At 43.2% G+C, this 20533-nt stretch overlaps 1 protein-coding gene across 2 annotated transcripts in view; it reads right to left on the reverse strand.

Annotated features, from left to right (window-relative positions):
• The window catches only part of kdr (kinase insert domain receptor (a type III receptor tyrosine kinase)), a 69687-nt gene extending 52051 nt beyond the window's left edge, over positions 1-17636 (reverse strand). The window contains exons 1-7 of one of the 2 annotated variants that reach the window (XM_080735725.1): positions 17393-17636; positions 15402-15495; positions 13048-13250; positions 11079-11200; positions 6419-6584; positions 5561-5700; positions 518-701 (exon numbers count right to left, since the gene is read on the reverse strand). In XM_080735725.1, coding sequence (XP_080591851.1) covers positions 518-701; positions 5561-5700; positions 6419-6584; positions 11079-11200; positions 13048-13250; positions 15402-15495; positions 17393-17462 — 979 coding nt within the window. In that variant the 5' untranslated portion in view covers positions 17463-17636. Of the gene's footprint in view, positions 1-517; positions 702-5560; positions 5701-6418; positions 6588-11078; positions 11201-13047; positions 13251-15401; positions 15496-17392 lie in introns of both variants that reach the window. The other variant, XM_080735724.1, reaches the window with a different exon arrangement.
• Positions 17637-20533: the final 2897 nt, after the last annotated feature.

A 20533-nucleotide genomic window follows, 5' to 3' on the forward strand; every position in this document is an offset into this window, starting at 1 on the left:
TTTTTGAAAAGTCGTGAAAATGTGTGCAAATCTTTGAATATATGTATTTTTTAAAGCGAACATTTGTAACTCAAATTTTGCTTCTGGGGGGTCCCTGGAACTAAGTATTTTGAGATGGGGGTCCGTGGCCAAATACATATAATTTTGGGGGTCCTTCACATGAAAAGGTTTGAGCTCCGCTGACATCGAAACATAGATTTTTCAAAAAAACCTTAGAAGGATTTGAAATATTCAAAGATTTTCACGATTTTTCAAAAATAGCAGATCTACAAGCTCGCAGCGCGGCACTCGGTGCCGCGCTGTGAGCTTGTATATCTGCTATTTTTCAATAGTTAAAGCACAGGGGCCCCACAGTGAATCCTTGTACCCGGGGCCCAGAATGTGGTGCGACACCCCTGGGTACGGTACCTACCATAGACCTTCAGGCGTGTCCGGTACGGTACCTACCATAGACCTTCAGGCGTGTCCGGTACGGTACCTACCATAGACCTTCAGGCGTGTCCGGTACGGTACCTACCATAGACCTTCAGGGATGCAGACGAGCTCTTGTCCATCTGTCCGCTGGAGGCGGTGCAGGTGTATTCTCCCGTGTGGTTGAGCGTGACGTTCTCCACTGTGAGCGTGTTGGACAGCTCCAGGGAGTTCCACAGCTTCTTCTTGTGTGACGTGGTGTGGGAGGCCCCCGAGCCATTCAGTGAAACCTGACGCATATTATGGCAAACAATTTCAGAAGCACATTAACCAACTTTCAAAATAGCATATCGTCGTTGTCGAGCGAAAACCTCGTATCTCCAAGTTTCAGATCTGTACGTTCTTTCGTAAAGTAAAGCCATGCTTCACCATACAAGGCGGTCGCACAAAAGTAGTGAAAACAGCAGATCTACAAGCACACAACGCCTCGCATCGCGAGGCGTTGTGTGCTTGTAGATCGACTGTTTTCACTAGCTTAAATCACTTTTAAAATCATAAATACAAACAAACGGTTTTGGACATACAAGGTTTCCATCCGACAACGACGATATCAATATTAGGCATGTCATTATTATGGATGGAGCTCGAAACAAGGGCCCGCAACTTGATAACAAATGTATTGAGTACCCCGGTATCCATAAGCTTTGGGCTTATCAAGATTGTTATCGAGCAACAATGAAGATAAGAGGCGATCAAGAAAATATTACAGTACCATTCATAATATAAAGTCATGTAACACTTATCGCACACTAATGAATGATTGTTTTAAATGATATTTAATGATAATATTTGTTACTTTTGTAAATTGTCATCTTCATAGATGGTGGTCAGCCACAAACTCACAGTCACAACAACTGGCCAATAAAAAAAGAATTTGTCGTCTCACATCTTTCCACAAAATATTAGAAAATGCTCAATAGTTGGCTCGATAAAAGCCTGGCTCAATAAGCAGGATCAATAAGGTGCTCATTATCAATAAAAATTAACAAGCTCCATCCCTAGTCATTAAAATGTTCAAATGTTCAAAGATTTTCAAAAATGTACAAACATTTGCAGGAAATGTTCAACTGTATAGCTGTGAATTGTATGGAATCAAAAAACAGGTTGTTTATCCCAGCCAGTATTGTATTAAGTAAGCCAGTGTTCCTCAAAGTGGGGTCCTGGGACCCCCAGGAGTTCTTGAGGGGAACCCCAGGGATCCCCAACAAAGTGAGGAGTACTGTACTTCCCTATTATCTTATTCATTAGAAGTTTTCACAACAGATGATCATAATTATGCTATTACGCTTAAAGGACAACATTGCCACTTTTCATTTCAACCTTCATATAATCTTCATAATAATATGTCCTCACTAATGTTCATAATAAAATAGCAAAAAAAAAAGAAGAAGAAGAAAAATCTACTCGATCCAAGTCTCTTAGGAGAGCTGTGGGAAGTTCAGAAATCCATAGACTTGTGACATCATCATTTGACAGATTTATTTTTTAACAACAATTTTTGAACAAATATTTAGATTTGTATTATCGCAAGAAAAGTGGCTTCCACTTTAACATTGCAACTTTTCAGGAATAGAAAGCCCTTTTTCTATTAAATTGGATTCTCCATCGATGATGGGTTTCTGACCTGCCCACAGCACTCTTCTGAGACACAGACCGGGTTATGCTATTTTATCATGAATATTAGTGAGGATCAATTATATGAAGATAGGTTGAAAAGTGGAGAAGTCGTCCTTTAACACTCTCCACTGTTTTCTTGCCACCTGCAGTACACTAGACAGTTGAAGAATACTGCAATGAATCATATAAAAAACTATCATGTCAGACAGGGGTCCCTGAGACAAAATCATTTCAAATCCGTGGGTCCGTCTGTGGCCTATAACATATCATTTTGAGGGTCCTCGACATAACCTTTTTTAGAACCACTGAAATAAGCCATACTGCAGGTCCAATGTGAGGAGATAACACCATGGGGGGAGAAAGAAAAAACCAGCAACATCACGTGAACTCTGAACTTTGACCTGGTGCAGAGACAAGCTGAAGGGTTCCTGAAAGCAGGAAGAGAACGTTCTACGGACAGGAAGGAAGCCAGATAGGCCACATATCGTCGTTGTCGGGTAGAAACCTCGTATCTCCAAGTTTCAAATTTGTACGTTATTTTGCAAAGTGAAGCCCTGCTTCATCATACAAGGCCGTTGCACAAAAGTAGTGAAAACAGCAGATCTACAAGCACACAACGCCTCGCGGTGCGAGGCGTTGTGTGCTTGTAGATCGGCTGTTTTCACTAGTTTAAATCCTTTTTAAAATGATAAAATGCAAAACGAACGGTTTTGGACATACAAGGTTTCCACCCGACAACGACGATGTATGATGACTCTGGTGTCTGTCACCAATGTCCCAATATCAGTTATCACATTTCACAGATTATTAAACCGTGACAAAGGCTCGTCCTTCAGAGCCCCATGATAAGTGTCTGTGCTCTGACCATGCACATGTTTGATTTAAATCCGGCTATGGTCCGGCACCTGCACTTTCCACGGCACAATCCAGAGTGTTTATTTAACATAGGCCCCCGCGGGTCACTTTTTACAATCTCTGACTTCAATTAAGACTCAGGATTTTCGCAGTGTCCCCTCCCCACCTCTCTACATCCTGTCGCTGGACATTGAACAGACAAAACAAAGCAGAAACCCCCTAAAATAGAGCGTCTCTGTTTTTAACCACTTAAAGGAGTAATTCACCCCAAAAAATTAGTTATTTTCTGTCAAATTATACACACAGCGTGAAGCCTTGAATTCATGAAGATTTTTTACGTTATTATCGCATTCCTAAGCCAATAATTAGATAACCGGTGGAGACTCCATGTCTCCTACCAGAGATACTATAAAAAGATTTCAGGTTGGGATACCACTTATATCCAATCAGGAGAGAGAACTCGTACAGGATAGAGGATAAACAAGCGAAATGGGAAGTGATAAAACCACTAAAATGAGCAGGGCGAAAATGGAACCCGGAAACTATAAACTTGGAGCTGAAAAGTCCCACCAAAGGCTTGCCAAAATACATTTTCGACGACAAAACAAACAGTAGATTTAGTCGACAAAAATCTTATGATAATTAGTCGACTAAAACTAAAACTTTTTTCAGATGACAAAAATACGACTAAAACTAAACCGAATTTTACTCAAAAAACTATGACTATAAAACTAAACCGAATTTTGTGTGTGGAGTTTGCATGTTCTCCCTGTGTCTCCTAGGGTAGATACCCTCACAAAAACATGCAGTAATCCTGGTCTCTATACTGCCTCCCCCTGGCCAGCCATGGGTTACAAAATCTTTTAGGCCTAGGATTATTGAATGCTTTAACTATTGAAATATAGCAGATATGAATATATATGTATTTTTAAAGCGAACGTTTGTAACTCAAATGTTGCTTCTGGGTGGTCCCTGGAACTAGATATTTTGAGATGGGGGTCCGTGGCCAAATACATATCAGTTTGGGGGTCCTTGACATGAAAAGGTTTGAGAACCACTGACATAGTCAGTCTCTCAAGAACAGACTAACTGAGCTCCATTTAAGTGAAAAGGACCTTTTCTTTGACGATGGCTGGCCAGATTGCTGACATAGAAACATAGGGTTTTTCAAAAAACCTTAGAAGGATTCAAAAGACACTTATAGAATCGGGGTCAAATTTCCACGATTTAAAAGAAATAGCAGATCTACAAGCTCGCAAGCTTGTATATCTGCTATTTTTCAATAGTTTAAGCATAAAATAATGATACACAAAATGTGTACCCGTTCTAAATGGGTTAAAATATATATATATTAATATATATTAAATCAGCAGTGCGTAAGGATGGGTATCGTTCACCTTTGAATCGATACGATACTTTTTTCGATACCTGGGAACCGATATGATACCTTTTTCGATTATAATTATTATTTGCCTTTTTTCTATGGGCTATTTTACACACCACAATAGGTTATTAAGCCAGTTATTCAGCCATTTTAGTATAGACATTGGAGAATCATCATAATAATAAACATTTTACACAGGCTATTTTCACAGTAGGCTAATGAGTGTAGCCTACTAAAGCAGTCATTAAACTTTCAGTAGCCCAATTCACCGTTTGTCAGCCTTCTGATTGGTCCCTGAGACTCCCTGACTGGCCAACCAGAAAAATACATTCACTTTTTGCAATCGGGGGTGGAGTTCTGCAGTCGGAGAAAGTGGCAGCCGTCTTTCACCGGCTGTCCGCACTGCGGAGCACGGCCAGGCCGCTCGCGACCATAGCGTTTGCGATCATTGTAATGAATAAGCTTCAACAAACTAGTTCACATGGACCTTATCAATGGTCTAAGAGTCACGATTGGGTACATATATTTTAAATGGGCAGAATTACGAAAAGCCAGCCTATTATGTGAGGAGAAACATTATAGTTCTGTCCTCTTCCTACCCAAGATGCAATGCGCTTCTCTTTCTATTTCTATTCTATCTCTGATCCAGAGGATTAAACTAATTAAAACATTTATTTTCGGGGGAAAACTACTGTTTTGCTATGTAATTACTGTACCTTTTTCTTCCCTTTTTATTAATATCACGTAGATGTGTTTTTTTTGGTACTTTATATAGCTGTAATGAGGCTATGAAGAAAAAAAAATCCCATCCACTACCACTATAAAAGAATCTGCAAAGAGGATTCTGTCCCACTGGGATTAAACAAATTAAAACATATATTTTCGGGTAAACCCCCTGTTTTGCAATGTAACTACTGTACCTTTGTCTTCCCTTTTTATTAATATCACCTAGATGTTTTTCCTTTGGTACTTTATATAGCTGTAATGAGGCTATAAAAAAATAAAAAAATCCCATTCACTGCCACTATAAAAACAATCTGCCCAGGGTCAAATGTCCCATCATAGTAACAGGGCAGAATGGGGCGGGATTTGCAAAAGAGAGAATTGTTACAGATGCGACCGGCCAGGGGTGTGTTCAAGAGTATCGAAACAAGGTATCCATTAAAAGTATCGCTGACGATACCCAACCCTAGCAGTGCGTGGCGTGTGCGTGTGCGTGTGTGTGCTGCTCACCAGGGCCTGTCCAGAGTGAGCCCAGGTGAACTCGATGGCCACGTTGAGCTCGGTCTTGGCGGTACAGCTGAGCACCAGGCGCTCGCCCACCGACAGCCGGACCGTGGCGGGGGTCAGGGTGAGGTCATGGATCTTGTATCCTGCGGAAAAGGGAGGGAAGACGCCGAGACCCTGAGAGCTCACAGTCCATTGTTCTGCTGAGAGTACACACATACATACCCTCTCTCTCTTTCTCTCTCTCTCTCAATGTCTCTCTTTCAATCTCCCTCTTTCTCTCTCCCCGCTGTCGCTCTCTCCAGTGGCGTCAGTTCAGGAAAAGCTAAGGTATGGCAACGTGACTGGTTGTCTTGCGCGCGTGCAAGACACAAGTCATGTTGCCATACCTTAGCAACAGGCATGATGAATTTATTTTTTCCCCCCCTGTAGCCAAGGTATGGCAGCTGCCATACCCAATTGACACCTCTGGCTCTCTCTCTCTCTCTCTCTCTCTCTCTCTCTCTCTCTCGCTCTCCGTCTTTCTGACTCTCAATCTCTCTCACTCACCAACTTCATTCTTATCTTGGTTGCCCTCATTTCACTCTCTCACTCAGTCTCTCAGTCTCTCTCTCTGTCTCTCTCTCGCGCACACACACACACACACGCACACACGCACGCACGCACGCACGCACGCACACACACACACACACACACACAAACTCTCTTTCTCTCTCTCTCTCTCTCTCCATACAAAATCAATGCAGTAAAGTGCTGATGTTATCGAGCATCTATTTCAGCCAACAAGTTCAGCACACGCACAAGCACGCACGCACGCACACACGCACGCACACACGCACAGTCCCAACAGTATGAGTTTCTTACCGACAACAGCGACTATGTAGAGGGGAGACTTGAAGGTGTCGTTGCGGACGCGCGTCTGGCAGAAGACCACGCCGGCGTAGCTGATCAGGTGACTGGGCACCGCGAAGCCCCACCTGGCGTCCCACACACAGTCCTTCCCATCCGGACGCAGCTCCTTCTTAGGATACTTCTGACACACACACACACACACACACACACACACACACACACACACACACACACACACACACACACACACACACAATCACAACTTGTATGATGTCATCCAGTGATTCTCGACCCTTTTGATTTCAATTGGACCCCCGGTTTGATACGCATTAGGCCATGGACCCCCATTTGATAGGATTTATTTTATAGCGGCATAGAGTGGCTGTGCGCGTGTCTGTAGCCACTTTTCCTCAGGGTTTTGCCATAGCAATGTGTTTTCCTTAGCGTTTTGCCATAGCAATATGTGTGTGTGTGTAGCCATATTACATCACATTACATCAACAGTTACATCCTAGACCTATCTGTAGCCACTTTTCCTCAGCGTTTTGCCATAGCAATGTGTTTTCCTCAGCGTTTTGCATTGCAATGTGTTTTCCTCAGCGTTTTGCCATAGCAATATGTGTGTGTGTGTAGCCATATTACATCACCAATTACATCCTAGACCTATATCCTAGTCTTTTTCCTCAGCGTTTTGCCATAGCAATGTGTGTGTGTGTGTGTGTGTGTAGCCTGTATTACATCACCAATTACCAATTGAAGACGTTATGCAAGCACGACCACCGCTCACTTCACATTGGTTGTGATTTTGTATTATATTTGTGTACACTTTTTTGTACACTCACGAGTTACAGACCCATATGGGTCCATTTGGTTGTATTTGTAGTGTACACTCTCAGAGTTTCAGTCCCTTCAGGGTCCATTTGGCTCCCATCAAATCAACGATCAATCATTTAATTTGGGGACCACCGAAACCTCCTCAAGGACCACATGGGGGTCCCCTGACCTCACGTTGAGGAGCAGTGACGTAAAAGGGACCTTTGAGTTGTACATCTTTTGTAGCGCGGCGTTGTGTTTTCTGACGCGCAGGACAAAAGATGACTGAGAAATCTAGGTCTTTGAGAATTCACAAGTGACCAGCACCTGCCAAATCAATGCACACAGTAAACCAGAGGGTTCAATGAATACTCCGGAACCCAGCGGGATTCAAAACACCATGGGAAAGCAGGGAAAGCATTTAATTTGACATCAGATTCTGTAATGACAAATACTGGCTGCAGCATGACCAAGGATTTATTTTTGAGCAGTGCGCCTGCAAAGAGCTAATCTTTGTCCGTTTGTCCTGGACTGTTTTGTACACCCAGGATCACATTGGCCAAGCTTTGCGGGACGCTTAATGACATTAATTCATAAATAGCACCACTCTCTTCACGCTGGGTGTGATTTTGTTGTTGTTTAGTATTCATTCAATCTTAAAGATATGGGTATAGATATGCTATATTTTAGTTTTTGAAGAGGCTTCATTTTAGTTTACCTTGAAAAAGTCATCCAATGCTTTTATTCCATCATGCTTAAGACTACTGCAACTCCGACCTTGGCAAAAAGGTTTGATCTCGTCTCCCCTTAGTTCAGATTCAGAACTCTGCAGCAGGACCGCTAAATAACTAAGCGTGACCATATCACGCCCATATTGGCTTCTCTCCACTGGTGGCCTGTGAGCTTCAGAAGTGATTTTAGGATTTTACTAATCACTTTTAAAGCCCTGTTTGGACAGGCTCCCAAGTACATTATGGATATGCCCCTATAAGCCGGTGTGCAGCCTTAGATCCTCAGGTAAGGCTCCCTTGGTTTCTCCTAAGACCCGCCTTGCTACTCGGGGTGATCAGGCTTTTGTGGCCCGTGACTATCAAAATCAGAGTCCTCCATCGAATCTCTTCTGAAAACACACTTGTATGTTAAGTGTTTCTCTTATTGCGACCATAGGTCGCATTTAGTATCAAAACCTGCAGATCATGTCCATCCGTCCGCCTGTCACGCACCATATATGGCCAAGCCGTCTCCATATGGAGTGTTGTGTGCTTGTAGATCTGCTGTTTTCACTACTTTTGTGCAAACAGTTAATTTTTTTCCTAATGGCCGGCCTAGACCGGCCCGGGAATGAACCAGCCGTTCGGGAGTTGTCCCGCTTTTCCTAATGGCCAGCACGTCCCTGCTGCTGACCATAGGGAAACTTGGACTGATGTGTGCTTCATTGTGCTAGCTGGTGGTGGCTGGTCTGACCAGGGCAAAGGCCTCAGTGATTTTCCAAACTGCATCCAAGTGGAATGACACTAAAACTGTGTGCAGGTCACAGGTTCTAAGTGATGGGTGGAGGTAGCACAGACAGGAAATGGAAACCTTGCTAATTGTTCCCCCTTTGCGCTGACGGACACAATGAAAAGTTTTATGTTCAGTTTCCAAAAAGTCATTATCTGCCGCCCCAATATAAACCTACCCTGAATATGCGACGTGTACCAATGCACAGGAGGCTGCTTAACCACCACCTAGATCAGGGGTCTTCAACGTTTTCAGGCCAAGGACCCCTTAACTGAGAGGGAGATGAAGCAGGGACCCCCACAACCTTTTCATAGATTCCATTATAGTTCAAGTTCAAGTTACTTTTACTGCCACACAACCAGGTTGGTGGTATTTAGTTTCAGCACATAAAATGTTGCAGCTCTGACAGAAACAAGGAACAAAAACAAGTACATATAGACATTTGCCCTATTACCACAACCAACAATAAAAACATGAAAAACAAAAATAAAGGACAGACAACCATTTAGCTAGTGTGAGGAGGGAGAGGGAGTGGGATACTGAGGGATAGTTTAATTGGATTCATGTTAATTCATGTTTTCAGATATTTAACCACTTGAACCATCAATACTTAATAAACTTGACCTTTCACTCTGTACTTATCTGCTATTTTTCCCCTCTACACCAAAGCTCTTTGATGAAAATAGCCGATGTACAAGCTCACAACTTTTTGGCTAAAGTTCTCAGAATATGGACAATAGGGTTCAAATGGTTAAAAGTAGAAAAAAAAGTATCTATCACACAAAGATTTGGAGGACCCCCTGTAGTAACTCTGAGAACCCCCTAGGGGTCCCGGACCCCCTGTTGAAGACCCCTGACCTAGATCATACTTTGCCAGTGTAGTGCGTAAAAAATAGCGAATGCACAAGGACACTTGTGAGCTTGAACATTGGCTATTTGGGCTGAATTCTCGTTGATCTTTCGCAGAATTGTCGGCCATTTCTGCGGACCTTTCTCCAATAACGACGACGTGCCCAACATGGGGATGAATATGGGTGGTGAGATCCTGTGGGTCCTAGGGCATTAACGACTTGTGATTTTTGCAAGTCGACTCGACTCAGTAAAACGTTGAGTTGAAGTCAACTTTATTGTTTGATGATGTCATCACATCACACACGACCCCCCAATTATTCTGGGGGGGTCCCCAGATGATTAACTTAATGTGCAACATTGTTTTCTCACTCAACTGTAAACAAACCAACAAACCAACTCAAGTACTGTATATAGAGGGTATCTGCACATTTCTAAAGTGCCAATTTAAGTATACTTTTTAACACCTCTAAAATGACAAATTAAACATTGTCCAAATTGTGGCAGAAATTGTGAAAATAGCCGATCTACATGCTCACAACGCCTTGCGATAGATCTGCTATTTTCACAATTATACCAAATGTAATGTAGCACTGTAATATTGGATCATTCCGTCCTTGACAATAAGCAATCCTACTGTTTGAATGCTGTACAGACGCACACATGGAGCAAAAATAATGATAGAAAAAAATACAAAGGAATTTTGTTTTCCAACTTCGACTTTCTCTGGTGGGAGTCGACTTGTGTAATGAAGTCGGCTCAGTCGACTTGTCGACTTTTTAGTTAATGCCCTAATGGGTGCTAATGGACTCCTTGTGAGTCTAAAACTCACAAGGATTATAACGGGTCCTTTTGTTTGCCCATTTCACACCCTCAGAATTAAAGGAACACTGCAGAGTTTACTGTTTATATTGGGGTCCCAGAGATAAAAGGTCACGTCAAATGGGGCATCATTATTACCAGGGCCGGATTAACACCTCAGAGGGCCAAGGGGCCCCTGTGTGCGCGCAAAATGTTTTGTAGGCATATGTAGGCATGTAGGTCCAATATAACATCTGCAGCAGCAGTTGGCTCAGCACGGTCCGGCAGAGTTTTAATCAGTTGACTTGACTTTCATGAAATATTGTACATTGTACTTAACACACAATCAGCACTTTTCAGCAGCATTCTCACAGCATTTGTTTCAGGGGGTGGTGGACATCATTTGTTTCATTCTGATTAAAAAAACTTTTTTTTTCTTTTTTTGCACCTTGGAGGCAGTGGTGTGATATTGATTTTAGAAGTGTGGGTCCTCTAAATTCATGACGTCATGCGCGCACGCTATTTTATTGCGCGTGCGTGCATCAAAATAAGTGTGGGCTCGCCGAGCCCACGCGAGCCCATGGCATCTCACCCCTGCTTGGAGGGCCCTCGATGCCCAGGGGCCCCTGGGCACATGCCCAAAGTGCCCATATGGTAGATCCGGGCCTGATTATTACCCAGATGTTTGGGACAGTAACAAAATGCTTACGGTGTGGAGCGTGACGTTCAGGTCCTCCATGGAGCCGCGGCACGGTATCACCACCCGCTCTCCTTCACGGATGAACACCACCTCGTACTCCTTCTCAGACGGCACGAAGGGCAGCTTCTCATCTGGAATCACATGTTCCACAACTCTGTTAAAGTACTCGGTGTACATAGACAGACACAATCACAAAGCTACGGGATAAGGTGTTTTTTTGTACCATATCATTAACAAACAAACTTAGCCTGTAGCTAAGGGGCGTGGATGTCTTTGGGAGAGTGTTTTCTGCTGGTTTTTCAGTCCGAGTGTATCAAAGGGTGCGTTCGGAAATGCACACCGGTTCTGGTTAGGGTTAGGGTTAGGGTTAGTTTTAGGCATAGTTTTACTGAGGTTAGGTTAGGGTTAGGGTTGGGTTTAGATAGTTTTACTGAGGTTAGGGTTAGGATTAGGGTTAGGTTTAGGCACTCACTACACTGAGCACACACCCGGTGCGCATTTCCGAACGCACCCTTTGATACACTCGGACTGAAACACCAGCAGAAAACACTCTGCCGGATGTCTTTACCTCCTATTTACCTTTTTGGCAAGCAGGAAGTTATTCTAAGCTAGCATTGGACAAAAGCTTTTGGGGAGGGGCATAGCTACAGGCTAATTGTATGTTTGTTGTTTCCGTTTCCCGACAGGGAGAGGTACTGCAACCATCTCCAACCTCTGCAGATGTGCTAGTGCGTGTGGTTCCCAAACTTTTAAAAGAGAAATTGGACGACCCAAACTAGTGAAAAAAGCCGATCTACATGCTCACAACGCGGCACAAAGCTTTTTATTTGGGTAATATTAATTAAAAACAAAATGTAGGAAACCAAAAGTTAAGGGACCCACAAATGGGTCCCAACCCAGTGCTTGGGAACCAGTGTACTAGTGAAGGTATATTGTATAAACATTCTCTGCAGGTTAAAATACGATTTCATTCATTAAAGTAAGTCCCAGATTGAAGCTTTACATCACTCGTCAATGCTTACGTGGAAAGTAACTAAGTAGGCCTACATTTACTGTACTTAAATACATTTTGAGGTACTTTTACTTTACTTGAGTATGCCCATTTTTCAATAAGGCAAATATAGTACTCCACTGTAAATTATTTGAAAACTTTAGTTTTACAATAATTGGTTAATGTAAGTTACTTACATTACTTACATTGACCTAAGCCCTATTTTATAGCTATTGGAAAATAGTAGATCTACAAACTCACAATGTGTCAAAACGTGACGTGTTGTGAGCTAGTACTGTACGTCTACTATTTTGGAAATATTTTGAAAATGTTTGTAGACTTTTGAAAAAGGTTCAACAGAATGAGTAGTTTTACTTTTGATTACTTACGGTACTTATGCCAGTACTTTTGCACTCTCACTCAAGTAAAACCTTGAATACAAGCCTTTTAACAGAGTATTTTCTACCTTGTGGTGTTCCTACTTCACTCCCTTTGTTCCGAGGGCATACGGTCAAAGTGGAGTCCTACCAGGGACATGCTGGGCCCCCTCATTGCGTGCTATAGAGAGATCTCTCATTCTCTCATTTCAGATCATGACAAGTGACAAGCCAATGGGCCAATTACATGAGTTATATTTCGTTGTTGTCGGGTGGAAAACTTGTATGTCCAATACCGTTTGTTTTGTATTTATCATTTTAAAAATGATTTAAACTAGTGAAAACAGCCGATCTACAAGCACACAATGCCTCCCACCGCGAGGCGTTGTGTGCTTGTAGATCTGCTGTTTTCACTACTTTTGTGCGACAGCCTTGTATGATGAAGCAGGGCTTTGCTTTGCGAAAAAATCTACAAATTTCAAACTTGGAGATACGAGAATGGAACGCAGGCTGACATTTTATTTTAAATGTTTTCCAAATGGCCGGCCTGAACCGGCCGTTCGGGAGTTGTCCCGCTTTTCCCAATGGCCAGCGCGTCCCTGAGTCCTACCATTGACAAACATGTAAACCGAGGCAGCCGTCTTGCCGTCCTCGACCTCCAGGTCCTTGTAGGAGCAGCGGTACAGCCCCGTCTCGTTGGCGGTGGCGTTGGAGATGGTCAGCGTGGTGCAGAAGAGCCCCGAGCCACTGCAGTCGGAGGTGGAGAGACGACTGCTGGAGTAAGGAGTGGTCCACGTCAGGTACTGCCGACCGCTGGGGAGGTCAACGAAAACCGGGATCAGTCGGCTTGTCATTCTGTTCATGTCACTTTCATACCGACAAAGCATTTTAAAGGGAAACTAGGTCACTTAAAGACTATTTTTGAGCAGTGGTAAACCGCTCCATAGAGTGGCTGTGCGTGTGTCTGTAGCATTGTTCCTCAGCGTTTTGCCATAGTAAAATGTGTGTGTGTAGCATAGCGCTCCGTAGAGTGGCTGTGAGTGTGTCTGTAGCCTTTTTCCTCAGCGTTTTGCCATAGTAAAAAGTGTGTGTGTAGCATAGCCTGTACATCCTAGACTTAAATCCTAGTCTGAAGACGTTATGCAAGCACGACCACCGCTCACTTCACATTGGGTGTGATTTTTAATATATAGGCACAATGTACCGTATTTTCCGGACTATAAGGCGCACCGGACTATAAGGCGCACTGTCAATGAATGGTCTATTTTCGAACTGTTTTCATATATAAGGCGCACCGGACTATAAGGCGCACATAATAGACGCTACCGTTGCGTTATGTATCCAACAGATGGAGCTGTGCTAAAGGGAATGTCAATATCAATGAATGATCCATATATAAGGCGCACTGGACTATAAGGCGCACTGTAGTTTCTTGAGAAAATTAAAGGCTTTTAAGTGCGCCTTATAGTCCGGAAAATACGGGTATATACATTTATAGCAGTCATTTCCCTTTATCAGTTAAAGTGAGCTCTTAATTGCTCCCTCTGAACCTCTAAGCTGTAATCCTGGGCTCTGCTCACCCTCTGCCGTGCCTGGGGAGACAACGGACTGACCTCATGCTTCCTTTTATGCATGAGTAGTCCAAGTTGCTACTTTTCACCTGACAGGGGGGATTTCCCTGGTTTGGACGCAACGCGTGGAAGGATGCAAACTCCACACAGAAAGGCCCTTTCGCCAACCCCACCTAGGGTATGGGCGCTGATGGCGCGGAAGAGGGAACACACCCCCATCGCCCACAGCGTCCCCCGGCGGGAATCGAACCCACCAAGATCTTCCAGCTGTGAGGCGACACCTACCAACTGTGCCACCGGGGGCCTCCATTGGATTGGGGGCGCTGGCCCAAAGAAGGTTGAGAACCACTTTCTCTAGAGGGACTGATGGAGACAGACGGACTGACTGACTGACTGACTGACTGACTGACTGACTGACTGACTGACTGACTAACTGGTTCTCAAAGTGGATTCCAGGGACTCTGTGGGGTCCTTTAGGAGGGTCTAAATTGACCCTTACAAGTCTGTAACTCTGACAGTGTACAAATGGAACCAAATGGACCCGTTAGGGTTCATTTGGTTCCATTTGTACACTGTCAGAGTTAAAGGAGTAGTTCACCCCAAACTGACTTTTTTTCTATTGATTAGTCACGCCATGGAGACTAGAGTGCAATAATATTTTTAGTTTTTTGTCGCATTTCTAAGACAAAAATGTGATAACAATAAATGTACCCCCATTCGTTCCGGATGGGGACCCGTTTAAAAACGGGTCCCCATCAGGAATCAATGGGGGTAAATTTACTCGAATCAAATTTTTGTCTGAGGACAAATGTGACAAAAACCAAAAAATATTACTGAACTCTACTCTCAATGGCATGAGTAATCAATAGAAAAAGTCATTTTGGGGGTGAACTACTCCTTTAAGGGGAGACGTTCAAATGTGAAAGTTTGAGAACCACTGGACTGACTGACTGACTGACTGACTGACTGACTGACTGACTGACTGACTGGCTGATTCTTTAAAATCGCCCTGAAAAAAAAAAACACTTACAGGCGGCAGCCATTCGCAACTGGCAATAACAAACTTTGTATTTACCTACTGTATGCATTTTTTTGTGCTGTTTATTTTATTTGTATTTACTTTTTTTTTTACTTATCTACTGCATAGTAGGCTACTGTGTTCTATCCGTCTGTCATTCAATGTTATATTAGATACTTCAATGGTTTCCTATGGAAATAAGCTTAGTCTTTTCTAGGATCTCCTTTTAGTTGACCTTGTACCAGTGAACTGTAGTGTCATGAAACTGTACTTTTTTCTATGCAAACTTCTAATAAAGTCTTCAATCAATCAATCAATCAATCAATCAATCAAGCTGACGGATTGATTGATTGATAAGCATGTCCAGTCTCTGACCTGCAGGTGAGCTCCATGCTGTCTGTTTTGTTGATCCTCAGGATGCCGCTGGCATTCATGGTAGGAGGGTCGGGCATGTAGCGCAGGTCTAGGGCTGAGGAGAAGACAAGACAAGTATATGATCCAGAGAGCTTCTGTTGTAGTATGGCAGTGCTTCTCAGACATTTACTTGCAAGGACCCCCGTAACTCTGCAGTAACAGACCTGTAAGGGTACATTTGAACCCCTGAGGGTCCTTGGCTTGGACCCCATTTTGAGAATGTGCTAAGGATTCAGGGCCTGATGACAACATTGGACCCCTGTTATATATCACACACGATTAAGACCTTTAATCTGTGGTACATTTGAGTGCTAGTGCTTCAAAACCCACATTGCTCATAGCACCACTGTAGTCTGAACAGTGAACACACACTGAATTTTGAATAAGGTGCGTGTTTCCTTTTTTTCCTGCGACCAAAACGCTTAATGAGAGAAAAAAAGGGGTATATGCAACAAATACTGCTTCTCAAAAAGTCTCAAATGAGCGAATTAAAGATGGTGAATGTTTGGTTTGCTGGCTAGCCGGCCGGCTGGCGGGCTGGCTGGCTGGCTGGCTAAACACTGGGCCATTTTTCCATGGCCACAGCAAATGGCGGAGCTGTGTCAAAACAGGAAGCCTGGGGAAGATGGGCCGGGGCAGACTCAATAGCCAGAGCTCTGGAAGGTCTAGGTGGGGTTCCTGTTTCTGAGGACACAGGCCTGCATCTAGCAGCCCCCTCCTTCCCGAGGAGGCAAACACACCGTCTACTCTACGCAACCATGGAACACTTTTAGTATGTGGTTCCCAAACGTTTAAGCTCGTGACCCAAAAGAGAGATTAGACACTTCCCCCGGGACCCAAACTAGTGAAAACAGCCGATCTACAAGCTCACAACGCGACGCTTCGCGCCGCGTTGTGAGCTTTGTAGATCAGCTATTTTCACTATACTTCTTAAACATTTGTTGTCTAATCTATGTAATTTCTTCGATTTTTTTCTTTGTTTTATTCATGAATTCACTGGGAAAAAAATAGAATCTGTTTTTTGATTCATGATTTTTTGGGGGGAATGTTTTGAAATAATAACGAATAAAAACAAAGGAAACATAAAATTAAAAAGGTGTCCCCATAAATGGGTCCCGACCCAGTGCTTGGGAAAGTGCTTTACACGGCTGGGCCATTTGAAGTCAATGAAATGAAAGTATTCAAACCCAAATTTAACTCAAAACATGATAGTAATAGTAATAGTAATAAGAATAAGAGTAAGAATATGCTACATGGTTATTGTTATTATTAATAATATTAGGCCAATCAATTACTTTATTGTAAATACAACTACAGGTATATTAGCGTGTGAAATGCTTCTTTATTAGGCTACTATTTATTTAAAAGTTAAACCAAAACTGTGAGGTTATTTAAATTGTCATTTCCCACAATATATCTCTGGATGAACAGAGCAGGCAGACTGCACTTAATGATTCATCTAGAATTCATTCAGACTATTCCTTTTTCGATCATTGATTGTGTGGATTATTTATTGTGTGAAACACACACGCACGCACGCATGCACGCACGCACGCACACACACACACACACACACACACACACACACACACACACACACACACACACACACACACACACACACACACACACACACACACACACACACACACACACACACACACACACACACACAGACCATTGATGTTGGCATAAACATCAATGGTCTGTTTGTTTGTTACTTGTCTGTCGCATATAGCCTATTCTCCATTTCATTGTACGATCGAAATAATAATAGGCCTACTGCAGTAGGCTATTTCATTACATCTCCAAGGGTTATTTTACATAATACATATTGAATAGCGAGTAAAGACGACTTATATGGACAACATTGGAGTCTTAGAACAAACAAAAAAACTAAAAAAGAAATAAAAGAAGAAGAAAAACATGTTTTTAGAATGATGAGATCTCACCGTAGAGCCAGTGGATTTGTATAACCAGCCCCAGAAGCAGCGGTATGACGGACACCGCCAGAGCCATCATCCGGCGAAAGAGACGCTCAGTCCCCTCACGAACATGAACATCCAACAACAAAAAGTTTGGAACTCTGGCGATAATGAATCCTATAGGCGGTCGTTAGGAGTCCATTTAACATACAACGACGTATCGATTTCTAGCTTATGGACGTTGTTTTAGAGCCAAAACAATCAGTTCAGTTCCCAAAGCGATGTGCGCGCTGGTCAAACGTGCGCTCCGCCAGTCATGGAGTTGATGGTGCTATGGAGAGAGGATGGAGCGCACGGCACGGTGGATGGTGGGCGCAAAGGGAGGAGCGCATATGCGTACACTGGGGGGCATAAGCCTGAAAATAGCTGATCTGCAAGCTCACAACGCTTCGAAAGAGGACGCGTTGTGACCTTTTAGATCGGCTATTTTTCAGGCTTATCCCTCGTTATCTGTGAATCACTATACGCTGCAGCGTGACTGTAGTGTTTGGTCATTTAGGAATGTCAAAGGCAAAGGGTAAAGTTTCCTGGAGGTAAATAAACAAGGTGCTTAAGTTGTTTGATAGTAAGCTCACTGTTAAAAGTCGTGATGATTGATGGCCAAAGTTAGTTACACTCGAATAATCCGTCCTAAGGATAAGGCGCTGATTGAATTTTAGGCTAAATTCCAAAAAAACTGAAAAGAAGATTAACAGATGGAAACGCGGGAACATGCTGCTAATGGGGATAACATGATGAATAAAATGAAACTCAAAACAAAGGGAGAAAACTAAAAAAAAAAAATATCTGGTTATTATTTCATCATGGTCCTTTTGAGTGCAAAACTGCAAATAGGCCTAGTCATGTGTGAACACTGAATGATATGCCTATAGACAAATCTATATCAGGCTTAAAACGTTCATACAATTTCCAATGTAGAAAAAAAACTTAACTTATTGATGATTATTATTTCCATTTAGGACAGTGGTTCCCAAGATTTTTAGCTCATGACCCAAAAGAGACATTTGCCCAGGCCAGGACCCAAACTATAGTGAAAACAGCCAAGCCATTTTCACTACTTCTTAAACATTTGTTTTCAAACCTTTGGAATTTCTTAGATTTTTCTTTTATTTCTTCATGAAAATACTGAAAGAAATCATTGAAATTGTTTCTAATTCACGAAAGATGTTTTGCAAATCAAGGGACCCATAAAAATGTGTCTGCGACCCACAAATGGGTCCCGACCCACTGCTTGAGAACCATATGCAGCGATTTAGGCTCTCAGAGTTAAATGAACACACTGAGGATTTTAGTGTAATGAGAATGGGCTCCCAGAGATATAATAATAATGTTATCAAATTCAAACTGGCGGTCCTTAAAATGAAAAAAGGTTGAGAATCATTGTGTTAATCTACTTGACAGTTAATGCAACGTTTCAGAGGACATGAGTGGATGAGATGAGGAGGGGGTGGGGGTTGATGGTGGTACGCAGGGACGTGCAGAGAAAGTTAGAGAGGCAGGAGCTGAAATCTCTAAAATGGCCTTTTGGTGAAAATATCGAAAATAGCAGACCTCCAAGCTCACAATGCGTCGCGCTGGGACGCGTTGTGAGCTTGGAGGTCGGTTATTTTCGGTGCTCGATACCACACTGAACTAAGCATCATCAAATCATTCTGGAGAAGTGGCGTATAAGGCATGGATTTCTACACAGAGAGGGCAATTCTTTCAACATGAGACGCTGCATTCAAGTTCAGGAGAGTTTGGACAAGGCGATTCTCTTGAATGCTGCCTTCAGGTATGGCATGGAAAGTAGGGGCATTTGCATTTCTTTCACAATAGTAAAAAAACTGCATTCATGTTCTGGAGAGGGCACTTTTTACAGACGGCTCAAGCCCCCTTTGATGTCTATGTGTAGCACGTGCCTGTTGGCATGTAATGTATGAACTGTGGAATGTTTGGATGGGGGGGGGGGGGGGGATATTCTGACTGTATGTAGGTCTGCTATCTCCACATGTTTCCTGTCCTGGTCACTTCTACGGGGACTCTTCGCCATCTGAAGCGCACACACACACACACACACACACACACACACACACACACACACACACACACACACACACACGCACACACACACACACACACACACACACACACACACACACACACACACACACACACACACACGCACACACACACACACACACACACACACACACACACACACACACACACACACACACGCACAAACGCACAAACGCGCACACACACACACACACCAACGCATACTGGAGGGCAGCGCAGGGAACACTGCGCTGCCACGTTCAGAAAAGAGGCTCACAGCATGTTTTCCAGAGCGTATTCACACTGGAGAAAAACCTTTTCACTGTAAAGAGTGTGACAAGAGTTTCAGTCAATCAGGTGGCTGGAAGGAAGACACACCAGCAAAAGTGTGGGACGGCCAACCGAAGGCCTTAAGGCAAGGGGTCTTCAACAGAGGGTCCGGGACCCCTACTAGGGGGTCCCCAGAGTTACTACAGGGGGTCCTCCAAATCTTTGAGTGATAGAAACTTTTTTTCTCCTTTTTTATATTAACCACTTGAACCCTAGCGTCCATATCCTGAGAACTTTAGCCAGAAATAGCAGATCTACAAGCTCACAATGCTAGATAGGCTATTTTTGTCAAAGAGCTTGGTGTAGAGGGGGAAAAGAGAGAGTATTGACAGTTCAAGTGGTTAAATATCTGAAAACACAAATTGACATGAGCAATACACACTGATGATTGTGCTGTCAAACAATGAAACTATATGGAATCTATGAACAGGTTGTGGGGGTCCCTGCTTCATCTCTCTCTCAACTAAGGGGTCCTTAGCCTGAAAACGTTGAAGACCCCTGCCTTAAGGAGTGCATCCATACTTTGAGTGCCTAAAACGTCCCCAGAGGTCTTAATGCTTACCCCCTGTTGCGTGCCAAGTCCCCATTAGGGCCATGGCTACACGGAGCTGGATATTTCTGAAGCTAGACATTTTTTTGTGCTGTTGGGGCTTGCAGCCACATGAAGCTGGATATTTTGGCCGCGAAGCTGGATATTTTTTAAACCGGATAAATAAGTGAAGACATTGAAAAATATCC

The sequence above is a fragment of the Nannobrachium achirus genome (genome assembly GCF_963921795.1).
Source record: "Nannobrachium achirus genome assembly, chromosome: 1".
Lineage (NCBI taxonomy): Eukaryota > Metazoa > Chordata > Actinopteri > Myctophiformes > Myctophidae > Nannobrachium > Nannobrachium achirus.